The sequence below is a fragment of the Frankliniella occidentalis genome, unplaced genomic scaffold (assembly GCF_000697945.3).
Source record: "Frankliniella occidentalis isolate FOCC.00 unplaced genomic scaffold, Focc_3.1 Scaffold332, whole genome shotgun sequence".
Lineage (NCBI taxonomy): Eukaryota > Metazoa > Arthropoda > Insecta > Thysanoptera > Thripidae > Frankliniella > Frankliniella occidentalis.
In genome coordinates, this window is record NW_026267455.1 from 281,217 (window position 1) to 296,464 (window position 15,248).

The 15,248-nt window shown below is 39.7% G+C and overlaps 1 protein-coding gene across 7 annotated transcripts; it reads right to left on the bottom strand.

Moving 5' to 3' along the window:
* On the bottom strand, positions 1–14,439 carry LOC113206438 (teneurin-m; the record flags this gene model as incomplete). 7 transcript variants are annotated; one of them, XM_052274059.1, is given in 24 exon segments in its annotated part: positions 1–406; positions 493–641; positions 727–1,002; positions 1,092–1,252; positions 1,338–1,605; positions 1,690–2,317; positions 2,399–2,656; positions 2,729–2,900; positions 2,982–3,264; positions 3,356–6,058; positions 6,208–6,399; positions 6,488–6,704; positions 7,422–7,448; positions 8,444–8,651; positions 8,741–8,967; positions 9,053–9,452; positions 9,981–10,175; positions 10,269–10,485; positions 10,700–10,977; positions 11,587–11,964; positions 13,357–13,509; positions 13,637–13,836; positions 13,951–14,038; positions 14,128–14,439. In XM_052274059.1, coding segments are annotated over 24 exon segments (8,259 nt in total). In that variant the 5' UTR covers positions 14,390–14,439.
* Positions 14,440–15,248: the final 809 nt, after the last annotated feature.

Here is a 15,248-nt window from a genome sequence, read left to right on the forward strand (position 1 = left end):
AATTACTGCCAACACTCAGCAAGAGTTGACTGCATGCGTTTAAAGATACAGATCAGTCTTTGAACAAAATTTAGACATGGAACGGAATCATGAGTCATGTCGATGGATACGATGTTTCCCATTTCCACTCTTTCGGCGTTTCCTATTAGCATCTCTTCTGAACGCAACATTTCCTGGGTCATCCGCAAGTTGAGGATAACGATGTAAAGTGTGCAGTTCTACACCTTCCCATCCACCAACAACACCATTTGAAATGAGTTCTTCTCTTTCTTCTGGAGACCAATCACCACGTCCGCGGAATCCAGCAGATACAATTGCTTTCTCCAACTTCCATGCTTGTTCAACAGCCCGCTTGTGTGCATGCTTAAGAATTCTCTGCCGTTCTACATCTGGATCAGTTCCATAGCTGAAATAGAGCAAAAATTGTAATAACATTTCTATAACATATAGTCAGTTATTTTCACTGAGCAGATAGTTTTTTTGAAGCCATACCGAATGAATACTGCAGCATCTGGATTGTGCAATCTTAACTCCTTTGTTCCGCTTTGACCATGATCAGCAGTTTCATGAGTTGACACATTAAACATTGCACCCAACCGCCTCAATTCCTCCATGTCATCACGAATTTTTAGTGGATTGTCCTTGAAATTGAATAAATAAAAATAGAATGTTACTCTCCATAAGTTCTCTGTTCCAATAACAATGACAAAAATTAAGTTAACTTACTTTCACAAAATAGAAGACATCCTGATCATGTAGACTGAAGTGAATATCCAGGAAATGGGAATTGTTGAAAACTGAGGTAACAACATCTTGAAGAACACCATTGACATTGTCCACAACACTGACAAGTGCACGTCCACTAGGCCCTCTTGAAATAAGCACCCCCTCACCAAATATAGCTCTTCGGTAGGCAACTCTTGGCAATAAATTTCTTGTTCGACTTTCCATTTTTAATAGTGGTTCAGGAACAAATCCTAACTCTGAGAACTTTTGTGAGACCTAAAATACAAAGCAACATTAAAAGAGACTGTTCTACTTTTATTAACAAAAGTTGTAGCAGCTGCATATATATCCTAGAAACTACAAACCTTGTCCACCAAACACTGCAAGCCAGACATAACAGCAAACTCAGGTGCAAGCTGTGTGTTCCTTACAGAAGCAACTGGATGATAAACTGCACTGCTTGTATACAATGATCCAAGCATACTATTTATATCATATCCGAATAAGTTGAGCCAACTTTGTAGATCTAGAAAGGAAAAAAAAATAGTTTTACCAACGTTTTATTATATTTTTGACATTTCTGTGAGAAGTAAAACATATCTCAAACTTACCTGTCATGTAGTTGACTCTCTTCTGAGGAGGATTTATTGGATCATTATTGTGGAATCTATAGATAAATACATCTGTAGGTGCTGTTAATTGGCTGGCTAGTTCCTCCCATGCAGGTGTCATCCATTGCCCTATACTGGGGTCGTATAGACGGCCATTTATGTAAATTAATTGGGTATGAGGGTCAAGCAGGCCTCCATGGAAATCAACAGGCAAGTAGAAGTCAGGGTTGGAGTCCATTTGTACTTTGCCAAATGGAGTTCGTCGGATCTGTGTGAATAAACAAATACTTAGATAGATGTCACGTTACACATGCAGAATATACTCTTTAGAACTTAAAAACCTGGCACCAACCTCTTTAATAATGTTTCCATTTATATCAAAGAGTGCCAATGGTGAGCCATTTTGGTCACAGGCAACATAGAACCTTTGTTCTAATGTTTCCACAGCAATAAGGAACTTCCTGTCATCATAAAGAAGACGGAACGTTCTTCCTGTTTTTGGAAAATGCACATGTGACACAAGGTCAGGTGTGTGAGGATATGCATACAGGAGTTGAGTTATATTATCCTGTGAATCTCTCCATGAAATCATCCTCCCTCTGTCATCATAGGCATACCAAGCTGAGAATTTATCTTGCTCAAAGGCATGTGTCAGTTGTCCTCTAGGATTATACCTATACTTTTGCTCTCCACGACGTATAACAAAACCTCTTGAGTCATAATTTATAAGTTCAACATCACCAACTTGTACAACACGGTCACCTAAATCATATCCAAGTGACTGCTTGTGACCTTGATCAATAGCTCCAATCACATTTCCATTTTCATCATACACAAATTTCCAATTATTAGCTCCACTACCAACAACTTCCATCACATGTCCATCAGCGTTATAAGTTATCCGATCCATTGATGATGTTCTCCCAATCAAAAACTGTTGGGTCTTAATACGATTCCTTTTGTCATACTCCAACTCAAGCCTGTCAAATCAAAAAATATTAGATTAAACACTGAAGACTCATATAAAAACTTTTGTTTGATTCTTAAGCTCACTGAAGTACCTGAACACATCAAATGCTTTTATGTTGATAAGAACGGACTTTATGCGACCATGGCTATCATAATCAATAATTGTAAGAAACTGTTTGGCATTGTCTTGCATGACAGATTTGTTAAACATATTTCGGAATATACGAAGATCACTAATACTCTCAAGCATTCCCAAATTCTGATTGTGTTTAAGGCGTATCTGAGGTAACTGTTTACTATTTATGTCAACATCAACAGCTGAGAGTCGTGCATTTCCATCATATTGATACCTAGAAAAGTAAATTTCAATGTCAGAGGAGAATAGGAGATACTTTAGTACAGAAATAAAAATAAACAAGTACCTGTAATGGGTGTTGTCTAGACCAGTTTTACTTCCAAATTGCAACTTTTCATTCTTCAGGAGGCCTCCATGATATTTAAATTCATGTTTTAGTTCAAAGTGTGGCTCTATGATATCAATGTATTTCAGAACATTAGAATTTTCTTGGTAACTGTAGTGAATTGAAGACATACCTGGAATTTTCATGAAAATTAAATTTTAAACACCATGCAACAACTTATAAATATGATAATCTCGAGCTCTATCAAACCTACCAGCAAGTACAGTATCTAATTTTCCGGTTTGATCATACACGTAAGCAACCCTTCCAGATTGATGGGGGTATACTTTGGCAATAATTTGCCCATCATCATTGTACAGAATTTCAAACGGATGTCTATTGACAGGGGAATAGTATTGATACTTGAAAAATCCTAGAGATGTTTGAAGACTAAATGCATGAATATGTCCTCTTGGAGTAGTTAGTGACTGCAAGGCACCAGCTTCATCATATTGTAACAGATAGTCTGATCCTCTAGGAGTTGTTACCTTTAATGGCTGAAAATAAATTTGAAATATTATTGGTCACACTCAGTTGGGCAATGACCTGCAAATCAAGCATAGAACAAATTTAAGGTGCAATACTTACCAAACTACTGAACTGGTCCTTGAAAGCATACTGTAGTGATGAACCATCAGCATAACGAATTTCATTGAGACGGCCAGCTCTGTCAAAGCCATAGGTTTCACTCAGCTCACCCCACTTCCAGCTTGTAAGACGAGAGAAGCGATCATACTCAAGTTCCACACCAGAGAAAATGCCATTTCTGGGACCCCACTTGATAGGACGGGCTGTCCTGTCATAAGTAATATTTATAAGTTCTACCCTGTCATCCATGAAAACTGCCACTGAATTGGAGTCCTTATCGTACTCCAGAGCAAGAATGTTCTCTCCATTCACCCGAAGCTTTCGTCCAACAGGACCTACAACTTTGGCAATTGCTTTGGTTTTTGTGTTGACTTGCCCTTGCATGCTTTGACCTCGGAAATAACGCCACTCAAAGCTGTTGGCCAAATCTCCACCAACCTCAGTTCTCTGCTTTGCAGGCACAGGATAACTCTCGCCAAGCATAGGATCAATGTCTGAGAGAACATTGTAAGGTACAGTATCTGTACTAATAGTATGCCCCCATGGTGTAGTTGTGGCAACACTACCATCAGCAAATAACACTGTTTTCTGTCGGGCTTCTCCGAGCTTTGTGACCACAGACGATCCTTTGATTAGCAGAGATTCAGGTCTTCTTCCATCCTGTTTAACACGAACCATTGCACCTTTTTGACTTAAATCAAATTCCAGACCAACAATGCGACCAGTTGGAGTCACAGCAGAAGTTAGTCTTCCAAATTCATCATAACTGTAAACATAGCTTCGTCCAGTGCTATCAAGTTTGGATTTTAGTAGACCAGTTGGTCCATGATAATCAAGACTGACATTATAATTGTCAGGTGTAGAAAGCTCAGCAAGGAGGCGCATGCGTGACATTCGAAGGCGACACTTTTGCCCTTTTGTATTTTCAATAGAATTGACTTGACTGGAATAATCTCTCAGAAGAAAAACTTTGTTTGCTTGGGCATCAGTGACAGTACTCAATTTCCCATTACTTGTGTTGACATTGTAAGTGAAAAGATACAAAGTTTCGCCAGTCAGCAGGTTCTTGGTAGCTATGTGTTGACCAAATCTATTGAAGACATATACTTCTTGAGTCTCTGGTTGATAGATTTCATACTCCCGGGTTGCACTAGCTTCAGGAATGCTAGCAGTAACAGAGCGTATCCTGTAATTTGCTTGATCTGCAATATGAACAACCCCATCAGGTGTGGCAGTAATTGATGAAATAGTATTGAATTTTGCTGTAGCTGCAAGGTAATGGTCTTCCTCAAAACAGTCACATCCTCGGTCTAAGCAGTTGCATTTTGATTCTGCTCCAGCAAAGTGGCTTATTTTGCCATCAGTACCAATGACACGTACTCTGTTAATTCGTTGAGAGTCACTTTCTGCAACATATAGATCACCTGAAGGTCCAAAGGCAATAGACTGTGGCATCACTAATGCTGCATGTGTTGCTAACTCTGAATCGTGAGTAGCTGGAGGACCAGTGCACAAAATAGGTCGACCAGCTGCGACTTTGACTCTTCCATCACTTGTCAGTTTCAGAATTACATGATCATCAATAATATGTAGAGAATTGTCTAGAGGATTGATAGCAAGATCTGTGGGCCATCGTAAGTGAACCTCTTCAACTCGCAGAGTTCCTTCACATGGCACTGATTTCCAGTGACTTTTGTGCATGTGGTTTCCAATAACAGTTGTGACAATGCCATCACGGTCTACCATGCGAATATTTGTACCATCAGCAAAGTATAATACATTATCTGCAGCAACTGCAACCCCTTTAGGATAGGCAAGCTTTGCATCTCGCGCAAGAGCTCCATCACCACAATGGGCTTCATCACCAGGGAGACATCTCTCCCCTGACCCGACAGCTGGCTCCCAATTATGATCTGGATCAGAATAGTCATCAACATTCCTTACTCGAATGATTTGATGAGCTTCAGGATCAGATATGTATAATGTATTATCTAGAGGACTAAGTGAGAGATGATACCGATAGGCAACTCTTGTTGCATTTAGCCTGACAACTGTTCTCACTGTGCCATCAGTTAAAATTCGACGTACTAAGTTAAAGTCTCCCACAAATAAGGAACCATCAGGAGCGGCTGCAAGCGCAACTGGAGCCAATAGCCTCTGACTACCTGCTGCTGATTCACCTTCACACTCAGGACACTCGACAGATCGCTGATGTCCATCACCCAAGATTGTTCTGATGATATGTGGTCTTTGTTTGAGGTAAAGATTTGATCCATCGCCTTTCTGCAAGATTCCTTCATGGAAATTATATCTGTGGTGGATATCCAAATTCCAGCCACCCACTTCTGATATACTCATGTCATGCCCACTCAGTTTAGTTGTCTGGACATCCCAAATGATATCTGAACAATTGCTGTACTCATAGCCCACTTTCACAACAGCTGTAGTGACACCATAGACACGCTGCCGGTATACATTGAGTCGATTCCAAGCATAAGTAAACTTAATGACTGGGTCAGCTTCAAAAACTTTCTCAAAAAGTATTCCTTCGATTGTAATGCGCAAGTGAATCAGTTTCAGTGCTGGTGGCACAGCCTCAGGTGTAAGTTGTAATTGAATTGTTGACAAATATCCAGGAGAACGAGAACTGTGATACACCAAATTCAAGCCAGTACCAGGGATCTGGATACTTTCCTGTACCACCTATGAATAAATAAAGATAAAGTATTAGCTTAGTACTAAAACAAGTATAATCATCAAAAGAAACAAAATAAGAGAAATAGTTATGAAAATCATGTAAGACAATAAAAAAAATCTAGGATGATACTAGTTTCATTACTGTGCAAACATACCTGAGATTCAACAAGTATAGCACTTTTATCAGGGCAAGCGCCTTGAAATCCATGTTTCCATGTTGCCAAGACAACAGGTTTCATAATATCATAATCATGTGCTTGACAGGCTTGAGATGGTGGTGAGGCTGAGGCTAAAATCGCAGATCTGTCATCTCCCACTTCCATGATAACAGTGTCAATTACAACAACCTAAGGAAATTTCAACATGATATAAAATGTGACATGGTTGGAACATTGTATCATCAATCTTGGCTCTTTGAATGGAAGCAATAATTACCTCATTCCAAGGCACATTCACAACATATTGAACAGCTGGGAAAGGGGAACGGCCAAATTTCAGAGTGACCGCACCACCCCCATTCAGTAGAAGATCAAACCATCCGTCTTCACGGGTCATCGTGTATCCATCATTTATATTTGTTGTACCAACTCGTACTCCCATCATACCCATTCCCATAGAGGTAACTACTCGGCCTCGGACAACAGCAGAGCGGCTAAAGAAAATAAATAACTATTAGTAACAGCAACATAAGAAGTCATAATGAAAGTAGTTTCAAAAAAATATAATTTTAACTAAAATCATTTGCATCATGAACTAAATTCTACAAAAACTCTTGAGTGTTAAATTATCAGTACTGTAACACTTCAACACCAGTAGCAACACAGAAATCCTTAAAGGTTGATATCAATTTTGAATTACAGGATAAGTGAAGTTTGATTAACACTTAGAGTAAACCAAAACCTACACAAGATGTGATGATATTGCAATGTTCATAAAGAGGCAACAAACACTGAGAGCAAATTGTTATTGATTGCCTCATGAGTATAGGCTACAGCTATAACTCATTCAAGATATGCATATGCATCTATCACTTCAGATATAGAAAAGCAGCATTGCTAGGTTTATCTGTTCTTAAAATATTGTCACCATGTTTCAAGATTGATGAAAAAACTACTTAGTGATCAAGGAAAGGGATTGTGATCCACTCATGTAAAAATTTTTTTTAAAGAAAGAAAAAAAAAGACGACTAAATGATACCAAAGGAAAAGCACCAGAAGGAAAGGGTGGTAACCACACAAGACAAACACAACACAACACAACATACTGACAAAGTCAAAGTAAAAGTCACACAGAAAAATAAAACACAAAAGGGAAAACATCTACTTTAACTCAAGGGTGTATAGGGTCAAGACCCCCAGTGCACCCTTACCTCATATTGAAGTGATTCCAAAACACACTGAAGGCGCAGCCACAGGAAGGGAAGGAAAAGTTGAAAGGTTAAAAATTAAGAAATGAAAAACAGAAGCAGATAATTTTGGATGAATGCAAAGAGTGTTGAAATTAAAGTTCCAACACTAGTTCAATCAATTGAATTTGATTAAAGAGTACCATCAGTTAATGACTAACTTTATCATAAAAATTTATCAAAATTATTTTATATAATAGCTAAGCAGCTTGATATTAAATATCTTTCATTCCTCCCCAAATTTTATTTTGGATAGGTAAAGAAAAACAGAACGAAGAACTGAGTGCACTAGGACACAAACAACAGACAACACATTGGGCACATAAATGCAACACATGGACAGACACAGGACAGATACATGGAACACATACATGGAGTGGCCAAAATAAAAGTGAAATTGGGTATGCTCGGTTTTATACATAGTGGTGGTGACCAATGTCCAGGGTCTAGACTTTTTAGACTGGAATCTACCAGACAAATCTTAAAAAATAATTCAAAATACTGCACTATTATGTTCTTTTCATTCTGTATAAAATATTCTATTTATGTGCAGTACTGGACCGTATGGTATATGTAAAATAGTCGAATAGAAATTCAGGTTTGAGAAGTGATGTAGGTAATGTAGAGCCAACTGAAGCCTATCAGATCAATACAAACAATAAAATTTAATAGATATTACCCTCCCCCACCCAATGATATAACTCCTCTAATTGAAACTGCATCTTTTCTTTGATTGCAACTTGAAGATAGATCATGAGCAGATATAGGGAAATGCTTAACGCGTTCCATGTAGGTTTTTCACATAATATTGAAAAAATCTATGTTTAATTGTAGAGAAATTTCTTTTGGACTGATCTGACATAATGGGCCTTAACAATTTAGTCAATAATCATTCTGAGATTCTCAATTTTATTTTAGGGGGTTAGTGTTCAATTTCATAAACCTTATGTATAAAGAGTAAGTAAAGGAAACAAATCTTATTTTACCTTTCATTTAGAGCATCCTGCTTGGCATATCGCTGTAGACTACCTTCCTCAATAAGGAACTTCATGCGTTCAAAAAATGAAGCTGTAATAGCTGGGGGTTGTTTCCGAAGCAAAATGTCAATTGGCTTAGGAGAAGTAATACATAATTGAGATGACCTGCACTGTGGGTTTGTACAACACTCAGGATCTTGACAATCAATAAGATTGTCTGTAAGAAAAGAAATGAAATAATTATAAAACTTTATGAAGTGGTTGGAAATTAATGACAATATTGCAAGGATGAAGTATAAAACTTACCTTTGTCATTATCCCTCTGATCTGAACAACTTTGCTCAAGGGGTACACCACAGTCTTTCCCATCCCAGCCCTCATAGCAACGACATTCCCATAGGCCTTCTCCATTAACTCGACACTGGCCATGACCAGCGCAACCTTTGGGACAGCCTTCCATTGTACAGTGCTTTCCATTCCAGCCAGTGACACAAAGACAAGTCCCATTCTTACATTGGCCATGTTCATTGCATCTAAAACAGACAAGTAGAAACAGAATACATTAAATGCTCTGTTAAGACATGAAAAAGACCAATTTCAAAATTTCTTAATCATTACCTTTGGTCACACTGTTTGAGCATACAATACTCTCCCGACCACCCAGAATCACATATACAACTATCACCCATGCAGTGACCATGTGGTCCACAGTCCTTATCACACAGTTCTGTGAAAAAAGAAATAAATAATAAGTTCCTTGAAAAATACAATTTAAAAAAAACATATCTTAAAGAGTTTTTATTACCTTTGGAACAGTCATCTCCTGACCACATTCGTTCACAAGTACAAGTCTGTGTTTCCAAGTCGAATGAACCATGTCCTGAGCAATTTGGAAGGCACTGAAGTGCATCACTGTCAGTAACAGAACAATCAGCTCCCTTCCAACCACGTTTACAGAGACAACTTCCTTCGGATGTGCAGTATCCATGACCCGTACAGTTGGGATGTGGACAATCCACTAAAAAAAAAGAGAAAACAAGCATACATAAATAACACAACACTTTCTTAAAATAAAAGCAGAAGAAAATTTATCTACTTCATAATTGGAACAAGAAAAACAAAAGGCACGATAAGAACCAAACATAAAATTGCATTAAAAACATTCATGTGAAAGTTAGAACAAAGAAGCACAGAAAAATATGGTCTCCCATTCCCCAACAGAATGAAGTTAATAGGTAGTAGTAGCCAACTAAAGCAATCCATAGCAAAAACTGCAACATAACATGCTGACATGCAAATCACCATTTCACAGATAGTGTGTATTTTCATGCAAATAAATGAATGAATGATGATACATAGCTTCAACTACTGAAAAAAGGAAATCATAAAGATATGTACGGATAAGGCATGTTTTAATGCATAAACTTATTCTGAGAAGCATAATTTGTAAGAAAGGTAACTAATATCAAAAGATTTTTGAGTTTAAACTCACAAAAACTAAAAAGGAAACGGGAACTTTCTATTAATGATATTAACACAAACTTACCTAGATCACAAAATTTCCCTTTGAAACCATGGACACAAGTGCATTTTCCATTGGTACAATGCCCATGTCCATTACAATCAGGCACTTCACATTCATCATGCCTCAAGCTGCATTCCTTTCCTTTCCATCCTGGATTGCAATGACACTCGCCATTGATATACTCACCGCGCTGACTGCATAGCACTGGACATACACCTTAAAACAAAGAAAATATTTCATGATGAAGAATTGAGTAACGAATTTTGAGACCAAATAAACAATAATATAAAAGGAGTCCTTTGTACATACTTTCACTACAGTCTTCCCCTCCAAATCCTGGCTTACACTGACAGTGCCCCAGTATGCATTCTCCTTTACCCGAGCAACCATTAGGACAATTGGTGGTAAGATCTTCAGAAACTGCAGCCATGAATGAGACTTCTTGCGGATCTCCATCATCATTGTATAAGGAAAGGAACCAGTGACCCTGTTCCAAGTAGTGGCTAACTTCCTTTTTCATGAGCGGCTGTAAAAAAATAAATAAAAAGAATTGTACCATTAGAAAATTAAAATACATAGCAAATAATTATTTGCTTTTTAGCTATGATAAGAGTTTGAAACACCAGAATATTTGGTAAATACAAAAGGGGGAAATAGGACAGGAGTGAAACATTAAAGATGACAAAATAACCAAAAGAAATGTAAAATAGAATCCAATAATAAAACAAAAAATGACTTACATGAGTAGATCTAACTTGACGAGGCTTAAAACCTGACAAAACCTCTAGAATGTCGTAATGAGTGTGAGTTGGAAGAGCATTTCTTCTGGCATAAACGCCAATGGAAGCACCGCGAGGTATACTCCAATCAAATGACACAAATGCTGCCCTTGACTGATAGAACTGCATATTCCAATACCCATAAGCAGGAATCTCTTGTGACAACCTCTGCCCGAGTTGAACTTGTGCAAATGTAGTACCATCAGGAGGGAAAGTCCTCATTGGAACTGTCTTTGCTCCTATTTATTAAAAGGAAACAAAAGAAGTTATTATTGTGATAGAAATAAAATATAAAAAGTGATATATCATTACCTAGTGCATTCATTAAATTCATGAAGTATTAATGTTAAGGACAAAAAGGAGTTAGAATGTGAAAATTCTGCTTTATAAGAATGCAGTGGGGAAATAGAAACAGAAAAGCATAAAGTCGGAGCTAAACTAGACAATGATACTAGTGCAGAGGTAGCTCTACAAATGCAACTTGCAAACATAATCACTACTTTAAAATAGACAAGTTAAGAAAGAGCAAACGTTGTAATGAAAACAGCGCGTTCTTCAAACTAGGTCTTCCTACAATATTCATGCACAAAACAAAAGCCATTACATAGGTAACTGCAGTACATGCACATAGAACCAGAGGAACAAGATATAATCCTATGGAGGAAAGAGATGAGAAGTCAGTAAACACCTGAAATTCAAGGGAGGAACGAGATAGTTAAGATAGGTATGGTTACAGTAAGAAAATGACCCAACTGAAATAGTTGACAGGGCGGGACAAGAGTTAATGTTACACAGTCCAATTTTTTAAATCTTTTAAGATTAATTTTACTTTTTGTTAACGTTCTCACCTTCTAATAAAAGGATGATAGGAGGAGGCTGAGTGGGCTGCACACATTGCTCTTGGGTTGTTGTATCTAGTTGTGGCTCAGTTGTGGGATTGGGTGAAGTATCTTCAAATGAATCCCCTTCTAGCTCAAATGTTGGAAATAGCTCTTCATACAAAGAGTTTTCAGTGACATCGGATATATTTAAGGTGGTGTTTAATATCTCTTTTGATTCAATAAACAAGGGAGAAACTTGGCTTGATGTAACTAAGTTATCAGTTTCACTGGCATCCTTATTGGCAGTATGGGAAGTATGGTTCAGTTTTGGAGTGTAGCGATCAGTATTGACATCAACTTGTCTTGTGTCATTTACATTAGTTGGATCAGCCACTTCATGGTTTCCTGAAATTACGGACAAATTTGAGTGTTGTTCATTCTTTGAACTAGATTTGACATCCAGGCAGGGGCACGAGCACTTGCAATGACCACCCCATGACTGATGTGTAGAAGAAGATGGCGTGGGAAGCAATCCTGAGGGTCTTAAAGTAGAATGTTGAGACAAATTTGAGCTCCCTCCCTTTAAGCCAAGGTGCACTGAAGCAATATTTTGCTGAGGAGGGCTCAGATCAATGGATTCTGCATGCACATTTGAGGAATCTTCATCAGAAGGAACAGCTACAGAAAGAACATAAACCTGTTGATGTTTTTCTTGATTATCTCCATTTTCTTCAGTAGCAATAGTTACATTCACAAGTACACGCTTGGTATGATGAGATGTCTCTAAAAGTACAGATTGATTAGTCACATTTTTATGAGCCAAGGTCTTTTGGTTAGGACTCAAGCCTGAGAAAGATGGAGGTGAAAAGCTTTCAAGATTGGTTTTGTGAGTGTTTCGACTTTGCAGGAGAGTTTGAGAAGTATTTTCAACATGCACCGAATCTGATGAAACATTAAGTACGAGATTAGGAGAAGTCCTGTTGCCACTGAATATATTTCCATTGACTTCATTTTCACCTGAACTTTGAAATGTTTCATCTTTACCAATATCAAGTGTTGATTCATACTGAGTGTCATCCACATGCTCGTTTGAACCCTTCACCGACAATTCTGGATCTTGTTTAAGCTCAATAAATTCAATATTATCAGATCCGTACGCATAAACTGGCGAATCTTGCTGAGGCTTTTCTTCTTCAGAGTTAAAATTTTCTTTTATCTTGTCGAGATCATTATTTAGTGTGTCATCCGTTACTGCAATTTCAAGGGGAGCAGGAGGAATCTCTCTTTCCACATCACTTTTAGTAGAACCATCTTGATGATCAAATACTTCAGCATCTACAAAAGGTACTTCAGAGGTATCCCCTAAGCCAGCTGAAGTTGGGTTAATATCTCCAAATGTATGCAAATAATTATTTGGAGCCTTGTTAGTGCCACCAAGATTAATTTGATTAGTCACTGCCACACTTGGTTCAGTTGAGGACATATACTCAAGTACTGCATGCTGCAAGCTACCACCAGAACCATTTTCTTCTACATCATCTTCTTTCAACATGGAAGGAAAAGCATCCAAACTATACCCAACACCATGCAAATCCCCATCATGCAACAAAAGATGGTCAGATTCAAGCTCAATAGACTCTACAGATGCAGGGCTCTCTATAGAGGGTGGATTATCAGTAATTACTGAAGTGCTGTAAGGTGATGAAACTACTTCATGCTTTGTTCTAGTGTCTCTACGTTTTCGAGATTTAGAGTTCAAACCAGGCTGCATGTGCGTTGTGGCAACAAACGTTTTACCTCCTGACGATGTAGCTGGCCTTGGACGGTTAGTGGATGACCGATTCACCGATACTTCTGGTGAAGTAGTTTTGGGAAATGGCTCAGCATTCTCATTCACATGCACAGTGCATGATTTAGAACTTTGATAGGACCAATAAACAAGGTTGGCTGCTGTACAAAAGACAACACAAGTAAGACATTGGGCTTATTAACCATAGAGTTGTGTAAAAAAGTGACCCATTTATTCTAAAATAACTTAAATTTAGCCACTATAAAGTAAAGATAAAAAAATACTGACCTGACATCATGTATGCAATGATAGCAATGAGAACAATTGTGATGGAAATAAAACATATTGATGTGCATTTCCATGAACATCTAGCGGCCAATCCTTTTCTAAAATGCAACCTTGGTTGTGAAAAGTGGCCTGAGTTAGGTCTCCTTAAATTATTGCGAACTGGCAAAACTGGGACAGCAGCTCCAAAGGGCAGGGTGCCCCTACAGATAACAGATAATAAACTGGTTAGTTCAAAGAATGTAGAAAATTATAATTTCATGGATGTTTACAAGAAAATCAATGTGTTGCAAGTACACAGATAACATTCCCCCTACCTTTCAGATTTTTTCAAATTTTCTCCTTTTGAAGGACTACTACATGAAGAATTGGATTTGTAGTCCAGCTGAGAATTCTTCGAAACATCTAAAATAAAAAGAAGCGCCATTAGTAACAGCTGACCCGATGGACGAACTCCCGTCGTACTCACACACGTAGATCTATCAAGATGATACCTGTGGGTATGTACACGTTGCCGGACGGGGTGCGCACGAGACACGACGGCTCGAACTCGCCGTCCGGGTCCTGGCCACCCAGGCCCACGCCCAGGTTGGTCATGTTGGCCATGTTGGGCAGCGTCCCGTGGCCCCCCTGGCCGCCGAAGGTGTTGAGGCTGCCGTGGACGCCGTGGCCCCCATGGCCCCCCAGGGAGCTCATGGGCGGCAGGGTGCTGCCCAGGCCGCAGTGGCCGCCGCTCCGGCCGTTCATGCGACTCATGGCCACGTTCCGCGGCGGCACGTCGGGGGGCGCTCCATCCAAGAGGCAACCTGCAACACAGATAGGACAGCGTGAGGGGGTTGTCAAGTTAAGGCGGAGCGGCCGCCGCATTCACACGGCTGCTTGGCGGGCTGGCCTACCCAGCGCGTGGCAGGCGCCGTCACTGGCACCGCCTCGAGAAACGCTCTCCTGGAGCTAGTCTGCTTACATGGCTACCGAATTTCTTTAAAGTTTGCATGACACCGTCCCCACGCGCACTTTGGCTCGCCCTCCCTCACCTGGTGGTGTGTTTCGGCGAACACCCACCCACGTGCGAGAGGAGTTCCACAGATATATCGTGGGTTTCGAACGACGTTCTTTACCCCCTTCCATAACTTACCCCCACCCCCGTTTGATGTAGTTGAGGAAAGAGGTGTGTGTGTGTGGGGGGGGGGGGCAGGCATAGGTGGAGAGAACTGTTTGCAGGTGTGGCGCGGCGTGTGCACGGCCCCATAACTCGAGCGCGCAGAGCTCGACTTTCGATAATAGAATTGAAGCTTTTTGCTCACTTTCCTCGGACCCCGCGCCCTCTCAGCCTTTTTGGAGGAGAAGAGAGGGAGGTCGAGGGGAAAGGGAGAGGGGGGGGGATGCTGTACTGCGTGCCCCACCCAATAGCCGTCCGAGCGCAACTTCATATTTTCGCACCGATTTTTATTACGGCCGTTATGTAGGGCAATGGTGCCTGTCCCACTTCCCCCTCAACTCCCTAAAGGCCACTCACCTGAATAGGCAGGCAGGCCGAAGCCAGGACTTGTAATAACTATCCAGTCCCATAGTGCTCCAGCAGCTCTCTACTATGGCAGGGGCCCGCTGAAGCTGA